The 27,206-nt window shown below is 41.8% G+C and overlaps 1 protein-coding gene across 2 annotated transcripts in view; it reads left to right on the top strand.

The window, feature by feature from the left end:
- Positions 1-6,434: 6,434 nt before the first annotated feature.
- Col12a1 (collagen type XII alpha 1 chain) overlaps positions 6,435-27,206 on the top strand; it is a 118,309-nt gene continuing 97,537 nt past the window's right edge. Inside the window, exons 1-9 of one of the 2 annotated variants that reach the window (XM_052715123.1) lie at positions 6,435-9,849; positions 10,064-11,122; positions 14,345-14,452; positions 21,135-21,251; positions 22,801-22,944; positions 23,526-23,585; positions 25,311-25,574; positions 25,754-25,918; positions 26,708-26,881. In XM_052715123.1, the coding sequence (XP_052571083.1) occupies positions 14,380-14,452; positions 21,135-21,251; positions 22,801-22,944; positions 23,526-23,585; positions 25,311-25,574; positions 25,754-25,918; positions 26,708-26,881 (997 nt within the window). In that variant the 5' untranslated portion in view covers positions 6,435-9,849; positions 10,064-11,122; positions 14,345-14,379. Of the gene's footprint in view, positions 11,123-14,344; positions 14,453-21,134; positions 21,252-22,800; positions 22,945-23,525; positions 23,586-25,310; positions 25,575-25,753; positions 25,919-26,707; positions 26,882-27,206 lie in introns of both variants that reach the window. The other variant, XM_052715131.1, reaches the window with a different exon arrangement.

Raw genomic sequence — 27,206 nt, 5'->3', positions numbered from 1 at the left:
CAATTTGGTTAGGTTGGCTGCATAGAAAGTGCTGTGGATACTCCTGTCTCTGCTCCTAGCCTTGGGATTACAACTGTGTGCTGCCATGAAAGGCCTTTATGTGGGTGCCGGGGGGCTGAACTCAGGTCCTCGTGATTTTGCACACTTTACCAACTGAGCTATCTTCTGACTCTCAGGGCAACAGGCTTGAGGAGGTCTGGGCATAGTGAATAAAGGATAGCGGCAGGAAATGCCAAGCATTCTGGGGTGGTGTGGTAGAGGCTTGCTTTCAGTCCCAGGTTCTGTGAAAGCTGAGGGGAATCTTAAATTCTATCCCATGAGCTTTCAGTGCTAGAGGGAGCCTTTGGGTGTTTGAGAGGATGTGAGTCCTACTGTGACTTACTTTCTATGTACACATAAATAGAGTCTTTTCATACTTGTGGTCCCATTTATAAGACACCCAGATTTTTCTGGAAACCTATATTTCCTGTCTATTTATAGCTCCTTTCATTTTGCCTTCTTTACTTTCCAGCATAATGTTTGTTTATAAAAACAAGATGTCCTGTAATCTTTTCAATGACGTCTGTGATAGGAAAGATCAAATGTAAGTTGTTATGAAATTTCTAATGGAATAAATGACTTGCTAGGGAAAACACATGTCCAAGAGTGATATCATCCATGAGGATTCCATGCTCCTTTGTTTCCTGGGGACCTGATGTTTCCATAGATCATCTAGCTCAAAGCATGGTTTCAAGCAGAGCAAATGTCAAAATTATGTTATATGTGAAGGTCAAGAGCCAAGGAATTTCTGGAGACAATGATGCAGACTTCCTCTGTGCTTGACATCTGTTTCTCCAGAAACGAGGCAAAATGTAAGTAGGACTATTGACACTTCGAGAGGCTTTGGCTTCAGTACCTGGCACAGTGTCCATGGGTCACCAGTAACTGTTTACTGAGGAAAGAATCCATGAAAAAGATTTGCTGCCCAAGTAGTAAGGTCATAAGGCAATGACCTTCTTTAAGAGAAAGTGTTTCTGTTGTAGATTGAATGTTTGTGTCGCTGTAAAATACACATGGTGAAAGTCTATGCTCCCAGGTAATGGCATTTGGAAATGTGATCTTGGAGAGCTAAGAGGGACTCTTCTGTACAGGATTAGTGCCGTCAGAAGGGGAGGTGGTGTCGCCACCCTATAAGCCCTTCTCCCAGTGCTCCTATCCCTTGCTTCTTTCTCCTCCGTGAAATCTCTATGCTGTGTCTTCTGCTCAGGCACACACGCTGCATGAAGTGGTGTTTTAAAACAGAGCCTGAATAGGCAGAGTGCTGTAGAAAGAACCTGAGTGTCCGAGGTGTTCGAGGAACCACATGTGGATCACTTGCCTTGTAAGCAGTGGTTCTCAACCTGTCTAATGCTGTGACCCTTTAATGCACTTCCTCATGTTGTGGTGAAACCCCACCATAAAATTATTTTATTGCTACTTTATTACTGTAATTTTGCTACTGTTAGGAGTTGTAATGTCAATATCTGATATACAGAATATCTGATATGTGATCCCCAAAGGGGTTGCAACCTATGGGTTGAGAACTTCTTCTCATGAGTTCTAGGAGGTTCAGTATTTGATATTAATGTTTTGTTGCCAAAGTAGTAGAGTGCCAGTGTTGGGAACCTTGGGAGAGGAGTATGGAAGGTGAGGTAATGCTCTCAAGGACTCCAGGGGTAGGCTTGAGAAGTAGGCCTATCTTGCCTTTCATGTCTATATATGTCCTTTCACCTGGAAACTGAGTATATACTTGATGCTACTGAGTACATGCAGCATGTAGACCTATGATTCCTCCCATTTTGCTTGCCTTGGAGCAGGAGCCATGGCATGTGGTCTTCTTTGCAGCTGTGTCCTTTGGCCTGACAGTGTTGGGTGGTCCAGGCACATCCAGTCACATAAGTCACTGCTTGTTTGCTGTGTTCGACTTTAAAAGGTTGCAGATGCAGATATATTGTCGATAGGCACCAGCCTTCCTGGCTATATTCCAGCCCCGTTCTGGAGACAGGGAGGCAATGAAGTCTAACAGGTTTTGTAAAAATTAACAAAATCCCCAGAAACAGGGTACCAGAATTAACTGAAAGAAGATCATCCAGGCTGTTGGCACCTGGAGTGTAGTCATGGCATTGCTGATAGTGACAAGACATTGAGCAAGCCTCTTGTCCCCTGTGGCTCTCAGATTTTGTTGTTGTAAGAGGAAGAAGTTGGTTATAGGATGTCAAAGAGCCTTGTTTCCTTGATCTCATTGCTGCGAGCATCTCTATCCCCATGAGATCAGGCCGACCACTCAGTATCATTGCTTTGTCAGAAGTATATTTCTAATCTGTTAGGTATCAATGCAGTAAAATATTAACTGCAGTTCTTCAGAAGAAACAACCTAATCTCATTTTTGGGTATATATATATATATATATATATATATATATATATATATATATATATATATAGTAGTGTAAACTTTAGTAAGAACAAGAAATTAAAACAGCACTTAGTGTATCCATTGGTAGATGAAATTGTGCTATGTTTTTTGTCTGATTTAAATTTTAAATCAGTGATGACAGCGAACAGATTGCTTCTGGGTGCCACTCGGAAGTGGAAGTACAAGAGGCTTAGGAAGCAGGCAGCCTGGGTTTTGACTCTGCTTTCTCTGCTGACCAGTTCTCTGACCCTGGGCAATCCACTTTGTTTCCTTATAAATTCCCTAATACTAATCCTTATACCAAACCCACGTTTAAATATCCACTTGAACCATGATTTAGGGACTAGTCCTAGAAGTGGTTAGTCCTTACCTTAATCTTCTGGAGTTTGAATTTTTCTGGAGGCTGGCTGGCTAGCAAGCTTCAGGTATCCTCCAGACTTCAAACCTGTCCTCCATTGCTGAATTTGCAGACAAATGCTACCATATTCAGCTTTAAATGGCTGCTGAGGATCCAAACTCAGATCTTCATGCTTGTGAAACAAGTATGTGCCCACTGAACCATCTCCCTCAAGTGAGGCCCTCAGTTCTCACGTGCACCCTGGTACTCTCCCTTAGGTCCTCTTTCCTTGCTGGTACAGGCTGTTTTCCCATAGAAACACAAGGAATTCTGTTGTGATATTAAACATGATTTTTTAAATATTTCTTAAACCATTATCATTTCTATGTTTAATTATCATCTGGCTTTTATTATCATGGAAGTAGTCCTTTAATAGTTGCCTCTTCCAGAAAAATTTCAGGTATCACTTAAAGATATAGTGCTTGCTCCCTCCCAAGAGTTCCCAACAATGTTTATTATTGGGAGACATTTCTTTTTTTTTTTTCATGGTTTTCTCACATTTTTACATTCCTGTGCAGCAGAGGGACTCTTCTTTGTTCCAAGATACCTCTTTGAGAGTGTCTTTATAACAGAATTTCTGGAAGTAGTGATCATTTCTCTGCAGAGCAATGGCCAGGTGTGTCCAGCATAGTGCAGATGCAGAGTTCCTCCTGGACAAAGGCCAGACAAGCTTCCTGCCCTTAATGAAGACTCCATGCTCAGATGCTGTTCCTCTAATGTAACGTTTATGGGACAAAGGGCCTGCTGTATTGCCCATTGATGCTGTCACTGTGGACGACAGAGTCTTTGGCTTTGACTTCTTACATTCTGCAGGCATCACTGTTAGCTTGCAACAGGGATAAAAATTTTTCAATCCTGTCTTAGTTACTTTTCTATTGCTGTGACATGACACCACGACCAAGGCAACTTATAAAAGGAAACATTTAATTTGAGTCTCAGAGGTCCAGAGTCTATAACCATCATGGTGTGAAACACGGCAAGCAAACAGACATGGAGTTGGAACCGTAGCTGAGTGCTTACATCTGATCCCTAAGCACAAGGAAGAGAGTGGGATAGTGGTGGGCATGGTATGTTCTTTTGAAATCTTCAAAGCCCACCCAGTGACATACCTCCTTCAATAAGGCCATATCTCCTAATCCTTCTCAAAATAGTCCCATCAACTAGGGAGCAAACATTCAAATATATGAGCCTTGTGGAGACTATTTTCATTTATACCACCACATTCTATTTCCTAGTCCCTATAGGTTTATAGTCATATCCTAGTGCAAAATGCATTTGGCTCAACTTCTAACACCCCCTCCCACCAATCTTTCAGTCTTAAAACTTTACAAGTCCAAAGTACCTTCTGAGACCCAAGGCAATCTCTTAATTGTAACCCCTTGTAAAACCAAAAGCAAAAAGCAAATTAAATACTTCACACATACAGTGGCATATACATTACCATTACAAAAGGGAGGAATAGGGGCACAGTGAGGAGATACTGGACCAAAGCAAGACCAAAACCAAGCAGGGCAAACTCTAAATCCTGTAACTCTATGTCTCATGTCAAAGGGCTTATATGGCTCCTCAAATATCTCTCCCATTCCTTCTTTAATGACTGCAACCTTCTCTTCTCTTTTGGCCTGGTTCCATTCCCTGCATGCAGCGTTCCCTGGCAGATATCCCATGGCTCTGGCATCTCCAACATCTTGGAGTCCCCAACAAAATCTAGGCTTCATCTTCACAGCTTCAGGCAATGTCCTCTCCAGGCTTCCATGCAGGGACATCCCTGACATATGCCTGGCCTTAGCTGATTTCCTTTACCAAGGAAGAAGATTCCACAACTTGACTCTAAAGCTAGAACCACATGGCTGATGCTGCCTGCTGGGGATGGAATATTGGCCCCCTCCTTGAATTATATTTACATAAGCTTTTCTTTATTGTTGCTCTTTAGGAACAGATAATTCTTTAAGCCTTTTCCTTTTTACAGATTGCTGGATTAGCAGGGTGGGGGGATCACACCTTGAGTGTATCACTCCATGTATTCCATTTAGCATCAGGCCTTTCTTTAAACTACCCATTTCTATGAGCACAAGACTTGGCTTCAGCATTACATTCCCTGGTGCTCTTTTCCTCCAAAACTGTGTATTTTGAACGTCCTTTTGCCCTGCGCTGCTTGCTCTTTTTCATTGTAGATTTGCATAAAAGTGTTCATTAATAACTATCCAACAGAACCACCGTTAGGCTGTCTTGAAACCTCTGCCAATGAAATTAGTTCAAAACGCTTCAATTTAGTCTTTTGCAGATTTTTAGGACAAGGGCAGAAAGCAGCCACGTTCTTTGCCAAAATACCACAAGAATAATCTCTTGTCTAGTTGCTAATATTGTTCCCCCTGAAACCTCTTGAACCAGGCCTCTTTCATAGTCCACATTGCTCTCAGCACTATTGGCTTCCAAGCTCCTGCTGGGATTGCCTGTTAATCCTTGCTTACAGTGTTCAACTGATTTTTCTAGTCCAAAGTCCTAAAGTTTTCCTCTTTCCCCCACAAAGCAGTATGGTCAGGCCTGCCACAGCAATATGCTACAATCTCATCTGTCTTTGTTACTTTTCTATTGCTGTGATGAGATACTGTGAGCAAGGCAACCTATGAAAGAAAGCATTGTATTTGGGACTCATAGTTCTAGAGGGTGAGTACATAACCATCATGGTAGGAAGCATGGCAGGAGGCAGTGGGGAAGGAAGGGGGAGAGAGAGAGAGAGAGAGAGAGAGAGAGGAGAGAGAGAGAGAGAGAGAGAGAGAGAGAGAGGGGAGAGAGAGAGAGAGAGAGAAGGAGGAGGAGGAGGAGGAGGAGGAGGAGGAGGAGAAGAGGAAGAAGGAAGAAAAGAGGAGTGGAGAGACAGAGATACTGGGCCTGGTGTGGGCTTTTGAAATCTCAAAGCCTACCCCAGTAACACACCAACAAGACCACAGTCCCTAGTCCTTCTCAAAACAGTTCTGCCTGTGGGGTTCATTCTCATTCAAATTACCACAGACCCTTTGTAATTCTTAATTAGTTTCTATAGCATAAAATATATCTCATAACAAGGTATACTGCTCTTTTTCTGTTGTCATTTGTTTGAGGGGAAATTGAGACACTGAGATGAACTGAGCTCATTTCTACTTTAGATATCATTTATCTTCTGTTCTACCTATTTTCCCCGAATTATTTTTTACTCTGCTCCTTCAGCTTTCAGGTACACAATCTCTTAGCTGTTTCCTGAATTTTACAAATGCTCTGCCCATCAATAATACATTTTGTGTGAAAAGTGCTTCTTTTGATTTGGTCTTCAATATAATCTCCCAGAGTGCCTTAGTGAACTCTGTGAGTAGAGAAACAGTTGTGAATGAGTGCTCTGGATAAGGGATGAAATTGAGCCGGATCGGATCAGGGAATTAGTTATCTTTTCCACCAGAGGGCGCATGTCACCGTAGCTTAAGGATTATTTCAACGTCTGCTTTAGAGACTTGAGGGTCGGTCATATACTTAACAGGATGAGTTAGTGAATGTATAAAAAAAAAAATGGAAAATATTTGGAAACAAAACCTTCGTTTAGTTACACTGAATCATGCAGAAGCTCCGGGTGAGAGTGAAGATCAAATCTTAAAACATGAGTTCCCGTGATTTTTCAATTTCTACAAACCTGAAAATGTGTGTCAGCATGCACATACTGACTGCAGACACACAGTAGTAGCCTGACTAGAAATTTGCACTTTAGGCTACTTTGACAGCTATGAACGAACAGACTCCATGTCCCCTGTGTTGGTAAGAGAGACTGTATTTGACTACGGAGAGAGTGAGGGCAGAAGTGGCAGGTGACTGCTTTTTTCACCTATAATTGGGTGTATTTCCTCACACCTTTACATTTTGCACAAGGATGTCAGAGTTAACTTCCAAATAAATTTCCCAGAAGTCTTTGACTTTCAATGAACCTAAGTTGTCCGTCCTAATCAGGTGTTGCAAGTGAATTCTGTGGTTCAGAAACTTTATAATTTTCTATGCAACCTCTGAGTTTTGAGCTGAGATCTTGCATAGTAAGATACATGTGATAAAATTCTCCTTTCCGCTTTTTGCTCCAAAGCTGCTCACACCCTGGATACTGGTCAGGGAGACTGTGTTTTTAGCATAAGTGAGGTTGGGTGAAGTATACAGAATCTTTGGCTTTACCGAAAGGAACCCTGTGAAGACACAGAGCCTACCTAGAAGATGGGAGTGAACTGCACCTCATTTCTTTCCTTTAAGAATGGCTTTAGTCTTGGGGTTCCGGAACTTTGCTAATGAGGCAGGGCTGTTGTCTGTGGGGCCCATTACTCAGGAGACTTGAGTGGGGCACATGACGTTGCCAGCTGTTGTTTGAGAGAAAGGCCTTGTCTTCATTATCTTTATATTGGCTGCTTGGAGCTTAGCTTTTGATGGTGTGATGGTTTGAATACGAATGGCCACCATAGGCTCATATATTTGAATGCTTGGTCACCAGAGAGCGGCACTGTTTGAAAGGTTTAGAAGGCTTAGGAAGTGTGGCCCATGGTGTATTTTCACAGCAATAGAACAGTGACTAAGATGCACACCGAAGGTGCTGGTTAAATGCATATTGAGTTGCCTACAGGGACAGGAAATGTTCAGACACGTGGTTTTCTGTTCCTCCTGGTCAGGCTGCCCGTTGGCCTCTGAGAACCAGGAGGAGGAACGCCAGCGCCTCTCTCCTTTGTCTCCAGATGCTCACAGTCATTTGCTGGGCACACAGAGACCTCAGCGTTGGATAATGCCCGAATGTTCTGCTTAGGCCTCTCCTTTCCTCTCGGTGAGGCAGGTAAGAATATGCAGCGGAAACAGAAACTGTTTGCACTGTCTCTAGGGACCTTAGTTAAGTCGATTTCATGCTCTTTTCAGTTTCTTTGGGAGTTCATGTTGGCGCTGGAGTCTTAGCTTCATTCTGAAATGGATCTTTCCCCCGTTTACTTCTTCAAAAACTGTCTCAAGCCTCACAGCTCTGGGGCAGGATTTCTACAGAGAGCGCCTTAACAGACGCCAAGCTCTTGCCTCCGCCCTCCCTGAAGTATCAGTCCTTAAGAGTCAGGTAGACGAGTGGCAGATTTGCCCCTAATCCCCCCGAGCTTTCAAAATTCAGGGCCACCTCCGTAATTTTGACTTCCCAACTCAGACTTCTAGTTGGCCGCTAGGTTGCGCTGTGTGACAAGAAATCTCAGGATCTTGAACCCCCGGGAACCCAGGACTCGAAGGGAGATGAGGTGGGAGCCGAAGAGAGGGAGAGCGAGGAAAGTTGATCCGGTGAGGTCGTCCGAAGAGTAAGACCCACAGGAAGCAACTAGACTGAATGACCGACTACAACCAGCTGTGCTTCAGTCGGCCACTGCTTTACTGCAAACCTAACGGATTCCAAGTGGAGTTAAGAACTAATTGCACCATTTGAAAGGCACCGGGTAGAAGAGGGTTCATCCGCGTTTGTCCATTTACTGTACTGGGAGTCCAGGGTACAGGCCCCAGGAGACCAAACAATTCAGGCTGTGAGGAGTATTTGAATTGCCCCGTATTCCCTTGGGAATATGTGTGCTTGCGTTCATTTGCAACTGTTCCTGTCTACTTCACCCGCGTGTCGCCTCCCTTTCCTCTTCTAGTACCCTGAAATTTTGCGCAGGGATCGTTTTTTTTTTCTGAGGGCGAGAAGGCTTTTTGCAGCTATTGGTTTGCGTTCATTACTTTTCGTGCAGCAATTATTTCCCAGCCTTCCTGTTTAAGACTGACCAGAACAAAAGAAAGCCCCCGCGTGGGTGCTCTAGGCTGGAGAGGGTGTGTGCGCCCAGAAACTTCTTCCACACAATATTCAGGCTGCAGACTGAGCAAGAGGAAGCTAGGGGCAGACACTCTTCACTCTGGCAGCTTTCCTTTTCTACATAGGGAGTGTCCTTCTGTCTGTCTGTCTGTCCGTCTGTCTATCTGCCTGCCTGCCTGTGTCTGCCTGTGTCTGTCTGTCTGTCTCTGTCTGTCTGTCTGTCTGTCTCTCTCTCTGTCTGTCTCTCTGTCTCTCTGTCTCTCTGTCTCTCTCTCTCTGTCTCTCTCTCTCTCTCTCTCTCTCTCTCTCTCTCTCTCTCTCTCTCTCTCTCTCTCTCTCTCCCCTATGGCTGGTGTAGGCCTTCACCTGCACCGCATAGCCCCGATGGGGCGCTGGGACCGTGGCCCTTGGGGATTTCTCTGCTCTGTCTTGTTGCCGCCTTTCCTCACGTGCCTGGGAACCATGTTGGACTCTGTTCCCTACATGTGCCCGTGGCGCTGAAGAGCAGGCTTGGAAGCAGAGGTCCCTGCAGGCTTGAGAGGGGCTCGCTGCCTGGGGCGCTCTAAGCACCATAGGGGTGCGAGTCAACAGCTGTGTGGTACCCTTTGGTGTTTACACCCTCCAGATGCGCTCTCATGCTGGAGATCTGTCGGACGTCAGAACTGTGGAGATGAAAAGAGAGAAAAGTCTGCGCGCTGTGTGGGTGCTTTGTGCAAGTTGTTCAGTGGCTTTTGAGTGGGCACTGCGTGCTCCAAGAATGTGCAGAGGTGGCCATTCTCATTTTTCTCGTTTCTTTCCTTCCAAACTCCTCTCTTGCTCGGGTTGGCTCTGGCCAGAGGCTGTCTGTGCGTGGGGCGAGGCGCAAGAGGGCTGGGAAAGAAGGTGCAGAAAGTTTTTGTCATTTTGAAGACTATGGTGCCTATAGGAGGCAAGGTCAAGTCGGCAGAGGTGAGATGAAGCAAGCAAGAAAGGTGTGACCTCAGCTTCTGCTGTTAGGGGCCGCTTGATTCCTGGGTCCAGGGTTCACTCCTGTTCCCAGTACCCCCTAGCCCAACCCTGCAGAGGCAACTTCTCTGGGCTTCAAGAGGCCGAAAGCCGCGGGGAGAGTTCCGAGCTCACAAACCTGAGTATGAAGAATCCGTCTTCGGATAACATCGTGTGACTACTGGACGCTTCCGCCCATGCGTCTTGTACAATTTGGCAACCTCAGGTGCCAGACTCCCACTGCGGCCAAGGGGTGGAGTGCCGGGAAAAGGGGAGCTGTAGAAAAGGCTATGTGCTGGCAGAGTGTCCGGCTCCTAGTTGGCCTTTTCAGTAGCGTGTGTACGTGCGTGTTTCTTTCTTTCTCTCTCTCCGTGTGTCTGTCTGTCTGTGTGTGCGCGCGCGCGTGCTCACGAACACCTCTTCGCCCTTTTCACCTCTAGGAACTTTTAAGGGCAGAGCTGACAGTCTGAAGCCCCAACTTGGACCAAGTTTGTGCTCTCAACCTGGCAAGACATTTCTGTGGTGAATAAAACTTGTTCTTGAGTGTCCTGCTGGGATGACCCCCAGGTACCAGTAGTTTTCCTCTCCCTCCCTCCAGTTTGAATCGAAGCTTCCCAGCTCTATCCTGAAAAACCAGGTTAGGCAGACAGGCCTGGGAAAGTCATCCCATCCCTGAACCGGGAGCAGGAGACTGGTCGAGTTTTCAGTCTCCACTTGGAGACTGGGAAAGACAGAGGCCCGCCGCCGCGTGCACAGACAGTTAGTTAATGGAAACCCTGTAAATCGGTTTTAAGTGCACCCAGGACAGAGGGGGAAGAAGGTGGAGACGGTAGTGTCAGGGGATGGCATAGAGTGAGGGACAAGGGGTTGGTTACCCATCCCACTGTTCTGAAACCAGAACGGCTTCCCCGTCTCCATTGTTCTTAACTTAGAAAAGTAAACGTATAAAAGAAATTTATCCGGATAGGGAAACCCGAGCCCCTTGCCCGCCCCAAGCGGAGGAGTCCGCGGCCTCCCTTGGCAGGGAACCCGGCTGCGGCTGTCCCCCTCTCTCCCTCCCTCCTCCCCGCCCCCGGAGGGGCATTGCTACTACGGCGATCGCCACCTCACGCCGATGGAATGCTCGAAGTATGCACACGTTCCCAAAAGTAGACCTCCTTCACCGCCGAGTAGCATACATCACCCGTGGCAGCCTTCCACCTTCTCAGGCGTTTCGTAACCGAGTAAACTGAGAGCCGGGAACAGCCCTCTATTAAGTAGCCCGCGGCGCTGAGCCTCTTCCCAGTCGGCGAAGGCAGCCGCCGCAGACGCGTCCGCCCGCTGCTGCAGTCAGTCCCCCTGCCTCCGCTCCGCGCTCCACTCGCCACTCCTGGGTGCTCCGGTCGTCCTTCCCACGCTCGCGGCTGCCAGGTGCTCCCGGAGCGCAGCGCCCTCACCGGCCCAGGGGGTCCCGCACGCTGGCTGCTGGACGCCGGTTCCCTCTGTCACTGACGGCTCAGGTCAGTATGGCTTCTGTCCCCCCACATCCCAACCCCGCGCGGCCTTCCCCAAAGATAACTGGGAAAAGCCGCTTTTTGCTTGCACCTTAACCCAGGCCAGGCAGAGCGCGCGGCAGTAGCCGGGTTGCTTGGGAAGCGATTGATTTGTGTGCCTGAGATAGATCTGTGGAGCAACAGAGGAACTTTGCCATTTCTTTGGAGTTTTGGAGGGAGAAGGAAAGGTGACTTGTTCGGCTCAATTTGTCCATCTGCAGGGGGATGCCCCCTATAGACGTTGTCGCTCTCAGTGAAGTGCATGGGCTGCGTAGGTCGCTCTTTATTATCTGGTGGCTGCAGCTTAGCCAGGGTTGTTGGCTTGCAACCTGGGCACAAGACATTGCAGGAAAACGAAGTGAAGTTCTGCACACGAGGTGCAGAATTCCTTGGAGGGCCAGTGGAAAGCGCTCCCGCGTGGCGTGGCTGGGCGCGAGTGGCATTTCCAGATGCTCCCGGGGAGTGGCCCTGGCCTCATCCTCCACTGCTTTCAAAGGGTTGGTGGGTTAGGCCGGCTTTTCACAGCTTCTGAGACATCCTTTTGAGTTCCTCCTGAATGCACTGGGATTAAGACCTACCTAGGGTCAGTCAGTGGAACCCTTGAAAAGGTTTCCTCTCCAGTCCTTGGGTACAGAAGTCAGAGTGTAAGGAATCCGTGCATTTACAGAGCCCTGGCAAACGGGACCCGCATCTGGCTTTCTCAGCCACCCTCCCGCGACCAGTTCGGATCTCTGGCATACCTCCCCACCCCCAACTCCAAGGTTGGAGCCTTCAAAGGAATCATGGGGAGGGATTGGGGGAGGGGGGAGAAGAAACTAAGCTCGTCCTTGGCTAACTAAGGTCAAGGTTGCAGTTATAGAAGAGGTATGTGACTCCTGGAATCTGGATGGGCCCATGGAACATATGTGTGCCTGTGGGTACGTTTGAAAAAAAAATAACTTGAGAGAGTTAAGGAGTTGGCCTCTTCCAGCAAGGGGTAGGGGAGGGGCGAGTTGTCCAAAAGGGACCAGTTCCCATAGCGCCCCCACTCCAGGCAGCTGATTCATTTTCATTCATGAGGGGGAAGTGAGGGAAATCCTACTGCCACGTAGGGGCGGCCGCTTTCAGACATCTATGTCTGAGAATGCTCAATGAAGTGTTGCTAAGCACTCCGATAAATGTTTTGGCTAAGAAGGAGAGAGAAGCTTTTCTTCAAAACGTATATGGACGGAATTCTTGGCTGGCTGAGAAGGTTGAGTTATTCATCGGATACCCCAATGAGAGATGATTCATTCTTGATGCTGAGTCAGGAAACCGATAGGTGGCGCACTAGACCCAGATAAACGGACTTTCAAGACAAGTTTTTGTTCAGCTTATATTAAAGACAACCCCCAAAAAACTGCACACAAAATTTTGTGAGTAGATTATTACACTTTAACTCTTCTTGAACCCAACTGCCAACTTCATTCCACGTTATTATATCAACGTTATGGCCGGGTGACGGCAACAATGGGCCAGTTATGCTTTTTTACTTAAAAACTTTTTTTTTTAAACTAATGTAGAAAAGGGTTAGAATGTCACAGTTGTTAATTAGGAAAAAAGACATTACTAAAATCCCTTAAATCCCCGAGCTGCGCCAAAATTTTAATCTTGGCTTCATAAAAAGGAGCTCTGGGCAATTTGGCTTGCCTGCTCGTCAGACATGTAAAATGCAATTTCCACCCAGATGAAGAAAGCTTCCCTGACCCATGTGCCAGAGATTTGGAAAGGCATGGCTGGAGATTGTCAGTTTCTTTTCTCAAGGAGAGCCCAAGTTTTGGCTTATTTTTGGATTCTCAAGCACCAGTCCCCCTCCCCCTTGCATTTCTCACAAGACCTGTGGTGTTGCCTTACAGTAATGTGTACTCCTCGGAATTTTCTCGTGTGCATGTGTGTGTTTGTGTGTGTGTGTGTGTGTGGTGTGGTGTGTGTGGTGTGTGTGTGCACATGTGCATGTGTGTGTGGTGTTTGTGTGTGCACATGTGCATGCGTGTGTGTGTGTGTGTGTGTGTGTGTGTGTGTGTGTGTATGTGTGTTGTGTGTGTATGTGTGTGTGTGGTGTGTGTGTGTGTGTGTGGTGTGTGTGTGTGTGGTGTGTGTGTGTGTGGTGTGTGTGTGTGTGTGTGTGTGTGGTGTGTGTGTTTGTGGTGTGTGTGTGTGTGTGTGTGTGTGTGTGTGTGTGTGTGTGTGGCCATAAGCACCTTCTCAGTCCAGCTCCTTGATGGTAACTTTTGTTTCTAGATTGGACCTTAGAGTATATTAGGACATTCCATTCTGCTGATTAAACAGCCACTGTGTGTTGGGAAGCTACAAAAGAAGAGTAGGACTCTTGGTCATTAAGGTATTAACCTGGTTGCAAAATCAGGAAAAAGTCAGACTAGAATCTTCTTGCCTCTAGCGCTTGTATTAATTGTAATCTTCCAGCATTAAGAACTAGTTAAACGCAAAGATGAATTAGTGAGGTTTTTAAAAATATAAGAACTTTTAGAAAACAGACAAGGGTATTTTACTTCTTTCTACTGCTTTGTCTCGCTTTGTTATGCATTTTAGAGTTGGTTCCCCCTCATCCTTGGTAAAGGATTTATCAGATGTGAAAACAACATGGGTATCAGAAGAATTGGGCTTTCATTTGGGCCTTGCATATCCCTATATCATCTCCTATATAATCTATTCCAGATCTTAAAGACTTGCATATTTTTATTCAGGACAAACTGAAGAAAATAGAATAAAAGAGGTTTAATATTCTTTCCGAATTATCCTGGCATCACTAAAGCACAGTTACCTAAAGAGTTCAGACGTTAGGAAAAAGTGGCCAAATGAAATCCCCAGCTGGAAGAGACATTTGGTTGAGTCAGGGATAAAATGACTTCGAAATTATCCATCACCTTGGCAGGAGGAAGCCATGTGCGATCTGGTCAGGCACTTCACAGGGCATGAGTACCCCAGAGAAGAGTACCCTCTTTAAACTAGAATTCCCTTCTAGTTCCCTGATCAAACCTGTTGGAGGAACTTGACTTCCTTGGCTCCACAATAGGTCCGTTATGTGCTGGGCTGGGCGCTGGTATTATTAAGGCAAATTTGTCTGGGTTCTGGATCATGTTTAGGCTCCTGCCTAACCTGTTCCTGGCCTGCTCAGGCTGGGTTCTGATGGATCACTGATTCCTCCTGCAGATTCCTTCATGAGTCTGTGAGCCTGAGGCCAGAGCATGAAGACCAGGCTTCCCCGAGCGCTGGCCGCCCTGGGCGTGGCCCTTCTCCTGTCTTCCATTGAGGCAGAAGGTAAAATGCTTTTACTTCTCCTATGGCAAGTGACCCTGAAGAATTCAAGAAAGGAAAAGACTCTTCTCTCTTCTGCTTCTGTTGCTTGCTCTGTTTCCTCTGCACTTCTCCGGTGACTTCTCTTCTCCAGAGAAACGTCCTCTTTCTGAGGTGTGTCTATTCCCAAGCTTTCAGGTCCAGCTCTTAGAGTCTGCTTCCCCTGTTCTGTACAGTGCTGTGTGGTCTCTTTGCGCTTGTCTGCAGTGTGCTGTCCACACTGCCGCCTGCACTGCCGCCTTCCCTGAGGACCAGTCCCCTGGATAGGGCAACAGCTGCATCCAGTTCTACCAAGAGGATCCTGGAGGGCTGGGTACCAGGAACCTCAGAACATGGACATCCTCACAGGATCAGCAGCTGATCACCTGGGTCGGGACTGTGACCTTGGTGACAACATGAAATAAAAGACTCCAACACTGCCAGCTCCGCGCGTCTGGTTTTCTTTTCTTTTCTTTTTGAGCAGGTTGGGGGAGCTCAATTGGTTAGGCAGACTTTCAGGCAGAGGATCCAACTGTCAAACTGACTGCCACTTGGGTAGGTGCGCAGGGGATGAGTGACAAGTAGAAATCAACACGTAGGAGGTGCTCACTCAACCTAGGGATTCTGCTGTTGGTGTTTGGTTCCAAGGTCTCTAAAGCACGTGTCCCAGAACAACCCAGCTCAGAGAGGTTGGCTCTGGGCCAGGGTTTCCAGCCTGGAGGCGGCTGCGAGCCGGGCACCCCCTTGGCGTGCTCTCCCTTGCTTGGCTCAGGGAGACCTGGCCGCGTCTGACCTCAATGCCTTGGCACTAGGTGACCAGGGACACCACAATGAGGCTCCAAAATGGCTCCTTGTGACCCTGCCCTCTAGAAGACCCCGTTAAACTTTTAACCTAATTTTGTTTTGTTTGGTGCGCTTGGTGGTTTAATGTCTCAGTATTCATTGAGCAAGGCACGTCTATGTAATAGTCTTACCGGCTCTTTCAACTATCATTTGAGTTTTGGCAAACTAATCAGATTCCGCAAGATAAACGGGTTAATTTTAAAAAGCTTTTTACCCTCTCTAATTAAAGAAACAACTTTAATAAAGTTAGGGAGGAGAATCTGTAGGCTTTGGAAATTCCAGGGTGGATTGTGCTGCTTGTAGAGCGGTAGGTATGTAGGGCTATTTCTTGACAACCTTGATTTTATTTATGTATGTATGTATGTATGTATGTATGTATGTATGTATGTATGTATCTATGTATCTATGTATCTATCTGTCTATCTATCTATCTATCTATCTATCTATCTATCTATCTATCTATCTATTATAGTCTACTTCAAAACTGCAGGCACAGAGAATTGATGTTAGGAAAAGAGAGCATCTCCAAATGTGTAGCACATTTAAGATCCAGAGATGCTTGCTAGCCTGGCTCACTTGATGAGTAAATATAGGCTACGCTGGCCTCCTGAAGGAGTATTCTGGTGAGGTGGCCTTTCAGAAATCCTTGCTCTGTCGTCAGTTAGGAAGGAATTTTATTTGAGAAACTTCTGGAAGCACTACTAAAGATATTTTTAGATAAGTCACTGAAGTGGCCTGTTTATTGCTCATTAAGAAAGTAGTTCTTTGAAAATAAAAGTTTTGAGAATTCTTAAGTATAGGGTTAGGTTGGAGATAAAGTGAGTGGAAAACATCCATTCTTAACTGGTAATGACCAACCAACAAAATACAGTTAAAAAAGGACATTATACTATTTGCCTTCCTGATTATTCCCGTTATTTCTCATATTTTATCCTTTAACTTTGTATTAATTTCCACATGGTGTAGTTCTTTTTTCTTTCTTTCTTAAGTTCCTGTCTTTCCTCCCTTAGGTCAGTGTATTTTAATAAGATTAATTTTTGAGTTGTTTTCTAGCTTGGCAGTGTCAAACAGAAGTATGAGTCACCAATATAAGCCATATATATAACTTAAACATTTTCTATAGTCATATAAAGAAAGAAAAGGGAACAGGAAAATTGATTTTTTGCTGAAAGGTTTTAACACAATATTAATGTTTCAACATGTAATTGATAGAAAAACCATCAGCAACCTCTTCTGCATTTCTGCGCTATGTTTTGGAAGCTGGGCATGTACTTTACACTTGCAGCACATTTCGTTTTGGACTGGCCACACTTCAAGTGCTCCGTAGCCACAGGAGACTGCTCCTTGTTGGGCAGCTCAGGTCTGGTGTTAACTACCAACTAAGTGGCCCCAGGAGCCTGTGAAGAGCTAACAAAATTTGTGGCCAAAGTCTTTCTGAAGATACTGGGCTAGAAAATGAATTTTTCCCCCCTGAAATCTTTCTGTTGGGGCATTTCAAAATTTGAGCTTGCCCCTCTGATTGCAGTCTTCTGCAAAGAAAGCCAGGGTTCCTTTGCATCCTTTTGTGTGACTCATATGCTCTTGTAGTCATATGGTTCCTGGCTATTTTTAATTTGCTTTTTATGTGCTAGAAACAGTTTTTTTGTGTGTTAATTTAAATTATTTTGAAATTTACATTTTGCCTTTTAAAAACCATGATAATAATTTTCCACATTGCCTCTATTTGTATGATGAATTATATTTCCATGCTAATTTACTGTGTCCCATAGAAATAAAGGCAAAGATTACTTTCTTTTTTGGCCTTAAGTATTTATTAAATAGACTAGCAAGCTTTAAACTTCAGCAGTGCTCTGTATGATCTAGATTGTGTGAATTAGTCTGGGATCGTGTATCATATGTTAATAGATTTTTAGAAAAGTTAACTTTGTATTAAACAGTTAAAGGTCAGTGTTCCTTGAGCATTGAATACCCTTTTCCTTTATCTAGAATTTGAGATGGACACAAATTTTGTGAAATAGGGTTTTAATTTTTGTAAGTTTTATTTATAGTTTATAACATGTAATAAACAATCATTATCATCCATCAGTGATTTTAAGTCATGCCTTTAACTGCCGTGTGTCTAGATTAAGGGACTAATTTAATATATATTTCTATAATTCTGTATGTAACATGCAAGAAAACATTCAAACCAGAGAATGTAGGTGTTATGTATTCTGATTGTTTTATTTTCTAAATGAGGAAGTGAGAGTTCCTCAAGCTGATATTTAAAAAAATGCATTTATTTTATTTTGGCAAATTGGTGTTTTGCCTGCATATATGTCTGTGTGAGGTTGTTGAATTCCCTGGAACTGGAGTTATAGATAGTTATGAGCTGCCATGTGGGTGCTTGGAATTGAACCCTGGTCCTCTGCATCTGAGCAATCTCTCCAGTGCCTTAAGTTGATATTTTAATGTAGCTTTTAGATTTTCTTTGTTTCTAACATGTTATATTATATCCATTGATTCATCTATACATTCACCATCCATCCACCCACACATCCATCCATCCATCCGTCCATCCATCCATCCATCCACCCATTCACTCACCCACCCATTCACTCACCTACTCATCCATCCACCCACCCATCCACCCACCCATCCATAAATTTGCCATGGCTAATTCTTGAATATAGACTCTTGTTGGGTGCTCCAATTGGAAAAAAGGTTATTTTTCTTTAAAACAAGACAGACACACTAGTTTTAAAATTGTTTGGACTAGTGTGTAAGGTTAATATATCAAGTTCTATATCCGCATTGATGGTATAGTGGTGAACATAAATGCCTTCCAAATTCTATCTATGTTTGAGTTGCAGATGTCTGCATGCCACATATATATTATTGAGCAGACATAATTTCTTCTAATAGTGGCTTTTCAGAGCATAGAAAAATATTTATGTACATATTAAGAAGTACTATAAGTATTGAGTCCAAAAGTTTTTTTTACTGAAGTATTTCTTCTATTTACATCTAATCTAATGTGTGGAAAACTATACAGACAACAAGATAGAATTGTTACCTATGAGCTGTGATGATTTCTTTTGAATTTAATTTGTAGAACAAGGATTACAAGGCCTATAGTTAGGTTATTATAAATACGAAAGGAAATAACAAATAAAATGTCTAAATGTCTGCATGTTATAGAGAAGACATTGAATATTTTTTACATAGTATGATCAATCTTACCATGTCCTAAATCCCACCAGTTTATGTTACAGATATCTCACCAGAATGACACTTTCATATCACAGTATTTTGATAATAAAAGCATCATGTTTAAGTATAAAGTTAAACTACCAGTTATAAATTCTTAAAATTTCATTTCTTCATGATAAGTACCCAGGTTTTATGAATCAGATTGTTATTTGTAATTTTAATTCTGTTTCCCTTGGCTTGGCTTTGGTGGTTTGCATTTACAAACCATATGTTTGTAGCTAGTTAGTGTTTGTACTATGCCAGCATCAGAATTTTCTGGAAAACCTAGACTCTGTGACAATGTAATGGCGGTTGTGAATTATATAAAAAAATTCCCAAATCAATAAAACATGTATTTGTAATGATTTAAATTGATGTGGGTTATACCCTCACACCTCCTTCATTATTTTTTTCATGAAAAATCCCAAAATTGTAAATGAAATGACAATTTTGAAATGTTGTATATTTGATAAACTCAAAGAGATGAACAGCAGGATAGGCTCTGCTTTTCACCTCCATAGGCCATTTTTCCTACTTTCGAGTCCCATGTACCACATCTGACTTCCCATGAGCACCTTAAAATCCTCTAAAATGTTCAAGACTTTTCCCTCACAGTCATTTTTTCAGTCTATCTGGAATCCTGGTCACTTGGATATCAACAAGGTGGGCCGCTGCTGACCTTCAGCAGTTTTAACCTAATGTCCGCTGCTTCAGGTCTATTTCCTCCAAGGTTGGTGGTACTATTTTTCCATGTACTGATTTTTTTTTAAAAAGCTGCTCAGGCCAGTTGTGTCTGCCTTTGCATTAAATTTGTCCTGAGCCATTGCTATCAGAACAATATTTTATAATGATATTCTTAATACCCATCATCCTATTAACATCTGTTGCATGTTTGTTACATATACTAAGTGATGACTTCAGCTAAACGTTGCAATATGGTTACAGACAGAAGAATGCTGAATGATTAAACTGTGCATGCAGATTAATAGTCCTAATCTCACTGCCTGTGTATGGATAGTAAGAAAGTAACATTCATTCTACTACTAGTATGGCCAATAAAAATAAAGACATCTCCCACAGTTGGAGGTGGTGATTTATTAAAGCAGATGTTTGCCTGATCAGTTTATTTTCCTTTAAAAATGTGCTATGAATGTTACAGACAGCTCTAATCCCCGTTAAATTCTGACTTGTGTCTCAGAGCTATTACTGCATTTTGATTGACTTTCATAAAATTCTAAAAGGAGATGGTACCCCCCTTAAAACAGAGGTAAGCCATCTCACTCACAAGGAATAATACCTGTACACTAAGATATTTAAAGAAGAATATGGCTGAAAATCATCTACTTTATCGAACTCACTTCAAGTGTAATGATTTTCAAAGCATCAACCATGCACTGACAGTGAGTCAGTACAATGCTGCATGAGGAGGCATGAACATTGTTGTAGAGAATATCATTATAAAATATTTCAGGAATGTCTTTGTGTAATGACTATTGTACATGGAAGCTTTTGTTCATTGTGGGAAACTAAAAATAAGTCAACATTTCATTGACACATGCATGACGCTGTACAGTTTTGTATGTAAACGTTCTTTTCTGTACTTTGCAGTTTTTTCTGTCATTGATTTCTCCAAGTTTTTATACACAGTCATGTCTTCCAATGCTGATCCTTCTTTACTGTTCCCTTCAAGATCTGTAAATAATTGCCCATAAATATACATTGATGTTATCTTTTCATAACTAGCCATTGTTTTGTAAAAGGCCATACTGGCATTTTAACTTTAAACGCTACTTCTAGTATGGAGTATGCCTACTACCAAGGCAATGACCATGTTGGTTTACACCTTGGGAACACAGCAAATTGGTGTAAACAGGCAGAATGTCAGTTTTATAAACATCTCTAGCACTGTTTATATACTCATAAATTATTAACATTAATATGACACTAATACAACATAACATATAACATTAATATGAATATACACTTAAATGTATATTTCCTTGTAAGATATATTTTTCCTTTCCATTCAAATACATTTTAAAGCCTCTGCCACAGACTGAGATTTATCCAACAACAATAACAACGCAACAATGCAGAGATTGAACCCAAACCATCAGTGATTTTCTTTCCACATTATAAAAATGTATGATGTCACTGTTCTAAATTAACGTCCATGGTTGTAAGCAGGTCGTGATTTGGCATGCTTGTACAAAGTGCACTCAGCATGTATTGAATTTCCTTAATTGTTATGTGAATTGTTTGCATATGTGGTTATTATATGTGACTTCATTGTTCTTGTATCCAGACATGTTTCTATTCTGCTTGATTTTGCTGGCCATTCTTGAATGACCTAGCAACTCAAGAATCAAGTGTTCCGTGCTGTCTTCTGTAATTTGTACACTTTCTGATGTTTTGTCATATCTTGTCAGCTTTTAATTTTATTCTGATCCAACAAGATATCTTTTATATTTGTTGGAAACAAATTTATGCAAAGACAACTTTAGTAAGCTTTGCTCAACACAATTTATCATTAATCATATTAACCATTTTCTGACGTTGGAAAATGCAACTAATTTCAACTCTCTTTTTGCAGTTGACCCACCTTCCAACTTGAATTTTAAAATTATAGATGAAAATACTGTTCATATGTCATGGGAGAGACCAGTTGATCCAATTGTGGGTTACAGAATAACGGTGGACTCTACAACAGGTGAGTTCCAAGATGCTGAGGTTTTAGGACAGAGATATCAAGATCATACAGTCTGTTTGCCTAACCTCACATTTGAGCATGAGGAGAGCAAGAATGAGCAAGCCAGAGGGATTTGGTTGATGTCACCTGGTATTTGGTGGACTCAGGACTACAGAGTCCAATCCCAATACTTACTGTAAGCAAAGCAAAGCAAAACAAAACTTGTTTCAGATGTTCTATTTTGTTATCTATAGTGTTAACCACATTGCCCAAGTGTGGAGAACCAACATCTAAGAATAGGTGGGAAAGTAACTATTTGTATTGGTTAAGTGATAAGAAGTCTTCATTGGTTGGCAGTGAATATGGATATTGCCAATATTGCTAATCACTAGAGCTGTGCTTACTTATCTCTTGGCCTTTTAGAATACCAGTTGTTTAAAATGCTTTCTCATCAGGGAGCTTTTAAAAAAAGACAGTATGGCTAAAGAACTGAAGAAGGGGTAAAATCTTTTCCTTTTTCTGTTTCTCTCTAAGTTCATTTGGTTAATGGCTTCATTTATTTTAAAGAGTATTCTAAAACAGCTCAAATAGGGTCCACTCTTTTTCTAGATACTGGGAATATTGGCTTCCAATGTTCAAAATGGGCACCACAAAGATCCAATCTAATATATCCCCAGTGTCCTCATGTCCCACGGTGCTCTGGCCCACATAGATATAGTACATGGCCAGGAGCATTTCTCAGAGTTTTGTTATATATGCTATCTTTCTTAATTATGTTTTGTGAAATATTTAATACAATTGAAGTATTAACAAGCATGCAGTCCCTAGGTGCTATCATGCTTTCTGATTGAACTAAAAGTTAAAAAGAATCTAAATGAAAGCATACTGTATGTAAGTAAACGCTCGATATATGATATCACAAAACATGTGATACTCAATTCAATAAATTCAGAGAACTGCAGGTATGGCCCACATTTGAATGTGGTTCTATTTATCTTTCTGTTCTTTTACAATTTATAATTAAATTGCTTTCTGAGTCATATCTTATTTATAACATTTTTTTATTATTTCATGTTGTCATAAAATGATGATATATTTTTGGTCTGATATTCTAACATACCTTTAATTTAGAAGAATTTTGAGCTTTTAAAAAGTATTGAATGTGAGCCGGGCGGTGGTGGCGCACGCCTTTAATCCCAGCACTCGGGAGGCAGAGCCAGGCGGATCTCTGTGAGTTCGAGGCCAGCCTGGGCTACCAAGTGAGTTCCAGGAAAAGGCGCAAAGCTACACAGAGAAACCCTGTCTCGAAAAACAAAAAAAAAAACAAAAAAAAAAAAACCAAAAAAAGTATTGAATGTGATTGTCAGATAAAGGCAAGGCCAGTGTAAATTTTGGGTTTTCTAAAAATGCAAGGTCTTATTTTTGGAAGACAGTTAAAAACAATGTTTGGATGTCTTGAAAAAGTACATATGGCAAAAGTTTCAGTTTTGTGGTGCATTTAGACTTTTTAAAAATATGTTATCCTTGGGAAAGTTTTGTCACAGTCATATTTTCCTTTTTGTATTTACAGAGGGGCCTACTAAAGAATTTACCCTTGCAGCTGGTACCACTGAAACTTTATTATCAGACCTTATTCCTGAAATAGAGTATGTGGTGACTATAACTTCCTATGATGAAGTAGAAGAAAGCGTGCCAGTTATAGGCCAGTTGACAAGTAAGAGCACACACAAGTTTAAGTACTTTAATAATATCATTCTATAATTTTCTTCCTTCCCCTTCATCCCTCCAGCCCCTACCCAGTGCCCTTCCTCCAACTCCTTCCATGTCCTCCCCACTTCCAAACTGTTAGCCTCTTTTTTTTTTTACTATTACTGTCACGTAGATCCATGGGTATGCATTTTGCAGACAATTTTCCAACTTCAGATTTAATCTCCTATTATTTAGGTAACATATCAACACCACTTTCTGTGACCCTTGTTATTAGTGCTTACGAACAATTCGTTCATGCCTTTTAACCATGGTCTTTAGAAGTAGCAGAAATGTTCTGAATGAAAATTATTTGAAATATCAAAGTTTTCAAGCAATAATGTAAACTCTTTTTGAAATATCTCTAACATTTCATTAACATAATTTATTTGTAAGGAAATCATTGTTCGACATTCTGACAAGCTGGGTAAGACCAAATATTTGAAAGACAATATTAAAGAACAATGTGTACATTCTATTCTTATGAAATATATATATATATACATATATTTGGTAATTTCTTTAGTTAACAATGGGCTTTTGACTCAGTTCAAACAGGTGGTCCGACAAAGCCAGGGGAGAAGAAACCTGGAAAAACAGAGATACAAAGTGAGTTTCTTCTTATATTTTTGCTTGGATTTGTAGAAGTTACAAATGCACTATAGAAGATGTTCTAATTATACACAAAGCTTGAACATTTTCCCCATATTAGTAACTATAATCTTTCTCTAGAAGGAGTACAGATAGATGAGAGAAATGTATAACCAAACACTTATAAACCTTGAGTTCTTACTTTCTGGCCAATGCATCCTCCTAAGACAAATTATATTAACAGATGGCACTTACAGGTTTGTGGGAAAAGACTGAACTGGTCTTAGTGCTTGAAGCCACTCAAATGCTATGAAACACACTCTCAGCCTACTTGTAGATTGAGCTCATCTCTGGGATATTTCTCTCAACTTGGCTGATGATGTCAGCTTTTCCAGTCTTTCCAGAGTTCCTGCAGCCCATCTCTAATAAACTGAATATGTATCCAGATGAAAAGCACTTTTATTTAGTCTCGGCTTTGAGGCTGTTAGCTTCCTTTTGTCTGATACTGCTTTGTGTGGCTCGCTAGAGTGAACTCCTAAGGAGTTTCTTGGACTTCTGATTTTGCCACTTTGTAAGTTGGATTTATGACCCAGATTGATCATAAAAACATTATAAACACAAAGGCCTCTTTCTCTGGAAAATTTTCCTCTAGATCACTGTTTATCATTCTCTCAGATGTGGAATAGTCTAAAATGAAGTTTCTCCTATGCAGTTACATTATTATTTTCTCCAAACTATCAATATTTATTCTAAATCAAAATATTCTGCCAGATATGGGTTTTAATAGACTAAAATTGCACTATCAAACAGCATACAAAAATTATTTAAGCATGCAACTTGAAATTGTCTTGCACAATTTTCCAGGACCTTTTCCTGCTCCTCTTTGCCAAAATACTTCTTTTATTATCTACCAACTAACTTCAAGGACAAAAACATCTTCAGAAATCCACTAAATGTTGCCTTGCAATACAGATTTTCATGAAAACTAACTTGCCTCCTTGACCATAGAAGAAGGAAAGATAATGCAAGGTCATAAAAGCGCATTCCATTTTAATCCCTTAAGGATACCATATGGCCATTTGGACTTCTGCATTAACAATGTTTCCTCTTTTTGTTTAGTAATGGAGGTTTTAGTTGTCAAATTTGAATACAGAGATAATGAAGACAAGATATTTTGGCTACTTTGCATGACTATATACATAGACTACCTTGACTATAAACTTAGACATTTATATTGGAAAATATGACAGACTATTAAAATATTTACTCTTCTCTTCAACTCAGACGCATCTGCTTGAAGAGCACAGGTTGTATTTATCTGTTGATAAATAGCAAGGCAGGAGAAGACACTGTTGCCATTTCTTTTGTGTGTCTCCCGGATGTTTGATGAAATTTTCATTTGGGGAAGAGTAAAGACATGGTTTCGAAAAACAGATTGGCACTGCATGTGCTTGGGCTGCATTCTCCTGGGCAGCATACATCACATGTCTAGTTATTTCTTTGCACAGAATGTCTTAGCTAGCAATTTAAAGACATCCAGTCCTGTAAATGGATCTTGATAAGTGTCTTGAAAATGCTTTGATAGTATAAGGTTTGTATTCTTTTATGTATGTAAATGGAAAATAATGGGTTCAACACATTATAAGGAATAGAATGATTCAGGAACATTTTTTTGCAATGTTAGCCCATTTTTATTTAAAGGGACTGATTTAACCATTTAAAAATACGTTAAATATGTTTCAGAGTGCTCTGTCAGTGCCTGGACTGACTTAGTCTTTCTTGTGGATGGCTCCTGGAGTGTGGGAAGAAATAATTTCAAGTACATTTTAGACTTCCTTGCTGCTCTTGTGTCTGCCTTTGACATTGGGGAGGAGAAGACGAGAGTTGGCGTTGTTCAGTACAGCTCCGGTACCAGGACTGAATTTAACTTACATCAGTATTACCGAAGAGATGACCTGCTGGCTGCAATTAAAAAAATTCCATACAAAGGTGGCAACACAATGACAGGTATGTTATAGAGATTCCTTTATTGTTTAAAATAAATGAAGTGTTCATTTTGAGAGGAATTAAAAAAAAACCCATTTGATTATACAGCAAGTACCTTTGGAATTAACCTTTCAGTCTTCAGCTTTGGCAAAATGAGTGAGAGCCTAGAGTCAATGAACATGTTTCTTTTTTCCCTTCAGGGGATGCCATTGATTACTTAGTTAAAAACACGTTCACTGAGTCTGCTGGCTCAAGAGCGGGCTTTCCTAAAGTGGCAATTATTATCACGGATGGCAAATCTCAGGACGAAGTGGACATTCCAGCACGGGAACTTCGGAACATCGGAGTTGAGGTTTTCTCTCTGGGTAGGTTAAGTCCGACCAGCCATTTTCTTTCTGAATCTCCTTCAGTACACTTAATGCTTAAGAAGATAAAGGTTGATTTCTCAAGGAAGGATGTTGTCAAAAGTGCTTACTGCATTTTATAGGATAGTATTAAGCCAAGTTGTCTTTGAGTAAAAATTCTGCTTATCTATTTCCTCATAAAGCTCTTTCAGTATATGAATTAAGTGAGGTGATAGTAACATGCTTTGCCAGCTCTCTACTTTTCAAAGAACACTCTGCCAGCGATTCTAATAAAGATCCTCCTTGTATTATCATTAAGTGGATTTTATGCATTTTCTGCATTACATAATACTTGAAGTATTCACAGGGCTGCAGCTCATTCAGCACTTTGGAATAAAAAAATATTATCTTCACAGATGTCAGAGACAAGTGATGACATAGTTAAAATGGGGGATTTTTCTATTAACCATTTGTCTTTCTCCTTTTTTTTTGTGAAATTATGAAATCCTTTGCCACTGAACATTTGTTTGTCCTCTGCCTATGTCATCTATCATCCATCTCTTTGAGATAACATCTCACTATGTAGGTCTGGCTGTCCTTGAATTTGTAGAAATCGTCTGGACTCTACCATCAATGTGCTGGGACTAAATGCATGTGTCTAAGCAACTCTGAGTTTTGACTTAAAAAGGGTTAAAAATACTTTCCGTTTGAGATTTAGAATTACTGCAAAGATTGAGAATTATTGAAAAGTACTTCTTGCAGTTGGTATGTTTCCCATTTTAACATATTCCCACCTTTTTTTTTTTCAAGGTATTAAAGCTGCAGATGCAAAAGAACTCAAACAAATTGCATCCACACCTTCCTTGAACCATGTTTTCAATGTGGCCAATTTTGATGCGATTGTGGACATTCAGAATGAGATAATCTCCCAGGTGTGTTCAGGAGTTGATGAGCAACTTGGTGAACTGGTTAGTGGAGAAGAAGGTGAGTGTTTGTGTCTTGAGAGGCGTGTAGAAGCTAGCACTTTCTGACAGCGGTTCTTGCTGTACAGGTATTCTAGAAGAGATTTAACCACACCCTCCAGTGATTGTCTGGTTTCTGAACTCAACTTGTTAATATATTGGTATTATTTCCTCTTTCCAGTGGAAAATTTGACAAAATATTTAGTTTTCTGTGAAGTTCCTGAACATTTTTTTTTTGGAGGGGCAAGGTTTGATTAGACTTAGTTTATTTAATATTTTTAACTTTAATTAAAATATAATGACATAATTTCTGCCCTCTCTTTCTTTCCTCCAAACCCTCCCATGTT

The sequence above is a fragment of the Peromyscus californicus genome, unplaced genomic scaffold (assembly GCF_007827085.1).
Source record: "Peromyscus californicus insignis strain IS unplaced genomic scaffold, ASM782708v3 Scaffold_11__1_contigs__length_118956290, whole genome shotgun sequence".
Classification (NCBI taxonomy): domain Eukaryota; kingdom Metazoa; phylum Chordata; class Mammalia; order Rodentia; family Cricetidae; genus Peromyscus; species Peromyscus californicus.
This window is presented reverse-complemented; position numbering and strand designations above follow the sequence as displayed.